At 39.1% G+C, this 8,570-nt stretch overlaps 1 protein-coding gene across 2 annotated transcripts in view; it reads right to left on the bottom strand.

Annotated features, from left to right (window-relative positions):
• Positions 1-1,166: 1,166 nt before the first annotated feature.
• The window catches only part of LOC114149763 (NACHT, LRR and PYD domains-containing protein 12-like), a 109,648-nt gene continuing 102,244 nt past the window's right edge, over positions 1,167-8,570 (bottom strand). The window contains exons 11-14 of one of the 2 annotated variants that reach the window (XM_028025846.1): positions 6,336-6,509; positions 5,985-6,158; positions 1,961-2,007; positions 1,167-1,811 (exon numbers count right to left, since the gene is read on the bottom strand). In XM_028025846.1, coding sequence (XP_027881647.1) covers positions 1,288-1,811; positions 1,961-2,007; positions 5,985-6,158; positions 6,336-6,509 — 919 coding nt within the window. In that variant the 3' untranslated portion in view covers positions 1,167-1,287. The remainder of the gene's footprint in view (positions 1,812-1,960; positions 2,008-5,984; positions 6,159-6,335; positions 6,510-8,570) is intronic. The other variant, XM_028025845.1, reaches the window with a different exon arrangement.

The following is an 8,570-nucleotide window of genomic DNA, read 5'->3' as shown; positions in this document are numbered from 1 at the left end:
CTACCATCTACCTCCAACATATAAGTGATGTTTAATTGCAGTTTTATAACCTTTTACACCATTTCAAGTTCAATGTCAAAATCACATTTATATCACATTTATTTTCTTTAGCTTCTCTGATTTAGCATTCATTTATAATTTTATAACCATAACTTAATTATTCTTATTATAATCTTAATGTGAGTTATTACAGATGTTTTCTGAAAAGAAACCAAGAATAATCTATTATTCTAATTATTTGATACCAAAGTTACATTTGCTTGTTTTTCTTATAAGTGTTCCCACAAATGTAAGTGTAAGTATTATTACAAGTAAATCAATATTAATATAAGTATTTTACTTTGAATCTTATCAAATTACTCAAAATGTTTAGATTTAATTTTTTTAAACTTTCATGCTTTAAAATAGTCTCAGCTATTTTTATAAATCTGCAGGCTGGAAACATACTTCCTCTTTTTCCAGGAAACCTGCTTTTCCTGTTTAATGACTCTCTCTGACTGACTATGATTTCTTATGATTAGATAGAAAAAAGTAGAATTAAAGCAAAGTTTGCATGAGACAAAAACAACACACACAACCAGATTTATTTTATTGACACTTAAGTCTACTGCTGGGCCTTGATGTCACTTGAGTGATTCATTTTAAAGATAACTTTATTTATTATTACTGTTAAACTAAAATCTCCAGCATGGGGAAGTGGGATGAGCTCGGATTTTCTTGACACCCCCTCCACGAGGTCAGACCTTTCACATGCTGGGAGTCCATCACCCTCCTGCAGTTCACCGTCCTCAACCCTGGAAAGAGAAGATGTTCGTCTGGGATGTGAAGATGCAGATTCTTCATCCTCAGTTTTCACAGAGGGCTCAGTGTAGTCATCAAAACTCCACTTCTCTTGACATGTGTTTGTAATGATGTAAAGCACTTTGAAATGCCTTGCTGCTGAAATGTGCTATACAAATAAAATTTGATTGATTGATAGAAACAGAAAATGTTCAGTGATTGAGAAAAACTGATCAACATTTCAATAAAATCTGATGCATGAAAGGAAAAAATAAGAGAAACATCTTGATATTCAGTGAGAAGCTTTGACTGGAAACAAACAGGAAAACATGAGGATCCTGGAATAATCCCAGTTTCAAACTTCACAGGATGGGACGAAGGAAAAGTTTCCAAGGATTCAATCAGAATTGTTTCACCAAGAAATAGATTGTAGAGACTGAACTATCTGTTCAACAGTGAGAAAGTTTCTCTGACAGGAGGAAAATCTTTAGACTCTTTAGACTCAACTCAGCACAGAAACACTGAAGAAACAGAGCTGAACCAGAATCCAGGAATCAGAGGTTCAGTGAATGTGGTGTCGAAGGTGTGGAGGAGGATCAGTGAGTCAGAGGAAACTCTGTAGAAGGACAGAATGCCAGCAGGACAGTCCACATACACTGCTACTCTGTTAGAGACAGAGGAGGAGGAGAGACGAGTTACTCTTTCATTGTGCCTGACAGAGTAACCGTCAACATCACAGCAGATCAGACTCCAGGAATGATCATTCCATCCAAACACACAATCTCTACAGTCTCCTTTCCTCCTGATTCTTCTGTAACTCACTGATATATCAACTCTTCCTCTCCACTCAACCTCCCAGTAACAGCGACCAGTCAGACCAGTTCTACACAGCAGCTGAGGCCAAACATCAAATCTGTCTGGATGATCAGGATATGACTGAAGCTCCTCCAAATGTGTCACCTTCCTGTTGTCTTCAGACAGTTTGATCTCTCTGCTCACTGTGTTTGTGTCGATGGTGAGTTGACAGGAATCTGATGGAGAGAACAAACACAATCCAGCTGCAGTTATTGATCATTTATTGACACTTTGATGATGACTCCTGAATGAGTGATGTGACAGTTTGAAGATGGTTGAATGTGAGCTGCTTTGTTGTCATGAATCAGATGAAAAACACACTTACACTTCCTCAGACCTGGTGTCAAGAATGGGACTCCAGCAGGCTCCACCCTGAAAGGAGGAGGGGGGTCAGACCATCAGTCTCTTTCAGCAGCAAACATGGACATTACATGTCTCTCAGACACACATTGTCCTCCACTGAGACAGGAACAGTCCAACATTTGGATTGCAAACTGCAGTGGATGTAGGAAGGACAGTTGGTGCTGCTGCAGCACAACTCATTTCTCCAAAAACAGGAAAAGCTCCAACAGAGAGGAGAAAGGGAATCCCTCAGTAACAACCTGAAGAAACTCACTGAAGCCTAAAAGGACATCAGGAAACTAAGGAAACATTTCTGGAAGCTCAACCTGATTTAATAATCAGCATTAAAATACAATCAATCCAAACTCTAACACAACACCTGGATACCTGTTCCATCCACACTCCCACACACAGATGAAGGAATGAAACACTAAACAGCCCTGCTGCTGAAAACCTGCTGTGGCCTCACTGTAATATCCAGAAATACAAACATTAAAAAGGAGAAACTGCATCACATTCAACAAAGAGTTCAACAAGAATCAAAGATTTGATCTCTGAGCTCAGACTCACAAACCAGGGAGAGGCTTCCATCATCACATACCTCTGACAAACACCTCCAACCTTTCAGCACTTCCTCTACCAACCAACACCACCAGGTGGCGCTGCTGCACACATTTACAATTAGACCAAGAAGAAGCAGCATCCTGAATCCAGCAGCTGCAGTAATGGCTTGTGAAAGTGTCCAAGGAGCATCTGGAACCAGAACCAGCAGATCCAACAGTCCAGAGAGTCTTTGTTTGCATCTTTCCTCTCAGATTTCCAAGCTGCTCTGAGAGGGAAATGACATCATCATTCTACTGATGATGTCACGCTCTGATGTCACTGATCAGGAGCTGCTGGACTTGTACATTTCCAGCATGGAGGACAGAGAAGATCTCAGCTCTGATGAGGAGCTGGCCTGCCTTCAACCTGATTCAGGGTCAAAGAAATATTTCCAGATGAAGTCAGACTAAAATGTTGGATTGTCCTGCTGTTGCAATCAGAGGCCAAGAAGAAGCTTCAAGTTCTTCTCCTGTTCAGCTCTACGTTCCTGTCAGAGACTTCAGCTCCTCATGAGGAGAACAACTAAAGCCTGGAACAGACTGACACTAACATCCTGACATCTCATCCCTGAACAAAGCTTTGCAGCATCAAGGTGACTCTTAGCGCCATATATGGACAGATTTCCTCTAAAGGGGGCGGAGCCTGGATTGGAGGAACCAGCAGCAGCTTCCAGGAACAAACCTTGGGAACCTCTGGAGGAGAACATGGAGATGAGATTCCTGCTTTAATCAGTGGATTCATTGATAGAAAACATGATGACTGAAATATCTGAGAGCTGCAGCTCCATTTTCTACAGATCTGCTGGAACATCAGATAGAAATGAAGAATTTCATCATTTCACATCAAATCTGTTCATCTTCCACAGAAACAACTGAATTATTGACCTGAACTGGTTCTAAAGGTCTGGATGGTAAAAACATCCATTGTTTTTATGTCTCATTAGTTTCCAGAAAGAGTTGAAATGTTTCAGAAGCTTTTATCCAGCAGCTCAGTAAAGATCTCTCCTCTTTCCAACCTGATTTAGTCCATGAAGCAGAACATCTCTGCTGCTGCAGCAACAGGAGGAAACTTCTCCAGCTCTCAACTTCTACACTCTGACTGCTTGGAAACAGATCAGGGAGGAACAGCCTTTTCTCCAGGCTGCCTCCTCCTGACTCTAGCGCCACCTACTGGCTGTTCACCAGAGGTGGAGAAAGAACTCAAACAATGTACTGAAGTAAAAGTACAAATAAACAGACAAAAAAGTTCTCTAGTAAAAGAACCACATTAACATTTTACTTGAATATTTAAAAATACTTAAATTATTAAAAGTAAAAGTACTTGCTGAATGTATTAACTAATGGTTAATACAATATCATTAAGATTAACTATCATATTTAACTGCAATACATCAGTAATGAGCCATTTAATGATCAATGCTGCAGATAAATGATGTTTTATTGTGTTTACTCTCTGTGACAGTTTAGATTTCTGATCCATCTGACCAACATGAAGTTACTTTTCTTCTCATCTTTGCTTCTTGGTGCTGATTGGTCTGGAGCTCCATCAAATATTGTTTTAAAGTCCTTTCTGCCATTAGTAGATCATCATGGAAATCTAACTGAACTTCTATTTTATTAATTTAGTCAACTATTAAACTCTATTAAACCCATCTAACTCTTTAATTTTCCTTGTGAGCCGTTCTTAGTCAGGAGAATATTCCAGAAAACTGGGTAATGATCTCAGCCTCCAGATGAGGCGTCTAATAAATCTCATTTCACAATCAGCTGAAATCTTCCTGGACACTAGAGTTAAATCAAGGACTGATCCATTTCCTGGATCAACATCTGTTCTTGTCTCTTGTGCTGGCAGTAATTCTTCCCAGCCAGCAGGTTGTGGTGCTTTAATGTTAAGTTTGTTATTGAACAGTATAATGATTTCAGAAACACATGCATAATTGTTAGGTGAAATATATTATCATATATTTGTTGTTTCATTTATAACAATAGCGTTACTTATATGATGTTCCGTCTTATATGCCTTAATTGTTTTCTTTTCCTTCAGCATAAATAATGTTTCTGTATTGTTTGATTTACTTTATTTCCGTTTTACAAGAGGCCTCCCTGAAGGGAAGCAGTGACAACTGTGCTCACAGGGTTTATTGCTCAGCAGGACTGCTTCTTGCTTTGACCTGTTAGATAGCTGTAGAACCGTCGCCTTGAAGATGTACGACCTGTTCTGTTTTTACTCTGTCTTAATGCAAGATAACATGTGTTCAGTTAGTGATTGTCATTAGCACTGCAACTAAGTAATGAAATGTTTTGTCCCCACCCCTTAGAGTTGCAGTGTTCTCTGTGATAGGGACTCTGAAAGTAATAAAAAGAGAGGAGCAGACAAATGTGTTTCAGAGCGGTTGGAGATTTGTAACTGGAAACACATCTCTGTCCGTTCTCCTCGCGAGATCAAAAGAATCTAACTCTCTTGTCTTTTCTGTGTTTGTTCAATTTGTCTTTAATAGGTGTCAAACCTGACAATAATCTTTGACACAGGCAGTTTATCAGTCTTCATTTAATCATTCTTCATCCTGTTTTGTTGGTTAGAGAAAGTACTGCTTGTAAGTATTTTGTTTTATTTTATTATATCTGAGACAACACTGAGCTAAATTTGTGGGCATTTATGTTGCAAAAGGTTGATGTTTGTAAAGCTGATTGTGACATGTTGTTTACACAGTATTAAGTATTTGTGCCTTTGCCATTTGTATGATTTGACTACTGTTGTATTCTAAATCATGTTTTTCATCTTTATTTGCAGTTTCACTCTTATGGCATTGAAAGCAACGTCAATTAAAGTGACATATGCCTGTCAATCATCTAAGAGTTTATCTATCTGCACAACTGTTACTTGGAAACACAGTGGGAGCAGAACGTCTCTCTTAAACCATCCAGACATCATCAGTTCTTAACCTCTAAATATTCTTCTGCTGTAGAAGTTCTGACAAACTGAACTCTGATAGGAAACAGTTTCAAACTGATTTTCTCTCTCCAACCTCTTGGTTCCACATGGAGCTATATTTGGCCCCCTGCTGCTCTGACTACCATCTCATTGTGGTTCCAGTAGATGGGTCGGTTTCCCAGGTTCATTCAGCACCATGTGAAAGATTAATACAGTTTAAATGGGCGGCTGATTGCAAAGTTACCCAGTCAAAATTAACAGAAAAAACTTGAGTTATTTAGCTTGTCATAAGAGACAAAATGAGGTTAAAATTTTATCCATTAATTTATAAATGTCATGGTTGTAAACTAGATACTTAATTATCAAACTATTTAGCTTCAAACTAAATGTTTTCCAGCAGACTGACTAAAGACATTTCTCCCTCTTCCTCCTCTATCAGACCTTCTCTGGTCCTGCAGCAGGTTCCTCCATACCTGAGAGCTTCCAGTCTCCAGTGTGGATCCTTCAGTCCAGCCCACAGCAGCTTCACTCCTGAGTCTCCTGGATGATTGTAGCTCAGGTCCAACTCTTTCAGATGGGAGGGGTTGGAGGTCAGAGCTGAGGCCAGAGAAGCACAGCCTTTCTCTGAGACCAAACAGCCTGATAAGCTGCAGACACACAATTCATCACATGATGAGAATATGAGAACATTGAGGTGGAACCTAAGGTCTGAACTGATCGCTGGCTGATGGATGGATGGATTTGTAACATGTGGAATAAATAAGAAAGTCAATTAACTGCTGGGATCCGTAAGATGCAGTAATTTGTCAAGTGTCCAGAGTTACCTGAGAGTTTCCAGGTTGCAGTTTGGTCTCTTCAGTCCAGCAGAGAGAAGCTTCACTCCTGAATCCTGCAGGTTGTTGTTACTCAGGTCCAGTTCTCTGAGTCTGGAGGACTGGGAGCTGAGAACTGAGGACAGAGCTTTACAGCTTCTCTCTGAGAGGTTACAGCCACTCAGTCTGAGGAGACAGGGAGAAAATTTATTAAACAATTCTTCAAAATGTGTCTTTTTTCCTGTCAACAATGTTCCTCTTTACTGATTTAAGGTTTTATATATAATTATGTTGCCTTTTGTTGTGAACTGGTTCAGTCTATAGATGGGCCTCCAGCCATGAAGGACTGAACAAAAGGCAACAAGGAGGCTGGCAAGAGAAATATTAAATTCCTCTATGAACTAAATTAATCCCATCTCAGTTTTAACAGAAAGAGTCCAATGAAGCCTGAGAATCAAGGCTGGGCTGAAGAACAGCATCAGGCTTAGTTTGAGGATCAGCATCAGAGCTGGTTTTTTAGGTATTAATGACTGTTTAGGTTGAAAGATCTCTTGTGGTCTGTATGACAGTGAATTTTAAGAAGATTCTGACTTTGTATTATATATATTCTAGATAAATTCCTCTATTTGTTTCTCTGAATATAGATGATTATTTTAACATGTTGCTCATCCTCTTCCTGTTACTGAAACATTTCCACTTATTCTAGAATCTATAATTAATCTCAGCCATATCTCTTCAATGCCAATAATATCTGTTAATGTAATTTATCTGAACAGTCTAACTTCCTGTGCATCAGCCAATCAGCTTGTATTTTCTCAGTAGATCCATCAGTGGAAGCCCCGCCCAGCCCATGATGCTCCTGGTTTGTGAAGACAGAGAGACAAACTGAACTCTGATAGGAAACAGTTTCAAACTGATTTTCTCTCTCCAACCTCTTGGTTCCACATGGAGCTATATTTGGCCCCCTGCTGCTCTGACTACCATGTCATTGTGGTTCCAGTAGATGGGTCGGTTTCCCAGGTTCATACAGGACCATGTGGAAAATGGTGCTACATGCTAATAGGCTGTTCTTTGCAAAGTTATACAGTCAAAATTAACAGAAATAATTTTAGTTATTCAACTGTCATTAGAGACAAACAGATCTTCAGAATATCAAGTTATATTTTCACCATGTTATTCATTCACCTATAAATCTCATTGTTCCAAACTAAATATTTAATTATCAAACTACAAATTCAGCTTCAAACTAAATGTTTCCCAGCAGACTGACTAAAGACATTTCTCCCTCTTCCTCCTCTATCAGACCTTCTCTGCTCCTGCAGCAGGTTCCTCCATACCTGAGAGCTTCCAGTTCTGTAGGTGATAAAAATCAACATCAGTCACATGTACAATGGATTAGGAAGTCTAACAATTGCTGGGAGGGAGGATCTACAATAATGCTCCTTGTGTGCATCATGATGCAGCAATCTGTCAAATATCCAGAGCTACATTATCAATGTTAGCCTGAACCCAACCTTTCTAAATATCTCTCTTCTTGGTTCATTCAGGCTGCAGTAAAGGAAAACCAGCCATGTTTGTGTGTGGAGACTGAGCATGGTTACCTATCTCACAGGAAGACATCTATAACAAAAAAGAAGGAGGTGTGGCTTCAATATTTAAGAATACCATAAATTGTAGTAAAATCTCTTTGGGTCACTTCACCTCTTTTAAGTATCTTGGAATTGAGGTAAAAGGCCACAAACGAACTTTGACAGTAACTCTATACAAAACTCCAACTTTTGTGGAAAATTTCTTTACTGACTTGAATGAGCTTCTATCTCTTATATGTATTGATTATGATTGTTTAATAATTGTTGGTGATTTCAACATTCATGTTGACAACCCCCAAGACAGAGGGGCAAAAAAGCTTGCTAATATTTTAGAGACTTTTGGTCTAACACAACATGTCGAACAAGCAACACACACTCAAGGACACACACTGGACCTGGTTATCAGTAAGGGTGTGAATATTTCCAATGTCTCTGTAACTGATGTCGCCTGTCACATCACTTCCTGTTATCTTTGAAAGTTCTTTATCTTTTAACCCATTTGGACAAACAGCAACCATCACAAAACGTTCTCTCACTGAAAACACAGCAGAAACTTTTAATCAAATCTACTCTTCTTCCTCACCCTTAAGCTGTAATGACATAGATAAGTTGGTAAATGATTTTCAGTCTAAAGTCTCAGATATCATTGATTCCATTG

Source organism: Xiphophorus couchianus, chromosome 8, assembly GCF_001444195.1.
Source record: "Xiphophorus couchianus chromosome 8, X_couchianus-1.0, whole genome shotgun sequence".
NCBI lineage: Eukaryota > Metazoa > Chordata > Actinopteri > Cyprinodontiformes > Poeciliidae > Xiphophorus > Xiphophorus couchianus.
The sequence above is the reverse complement of the archived record's forward strand: the minus strand, read 5'-3'. Positions and strand labels throughout refer to the sequence as shown.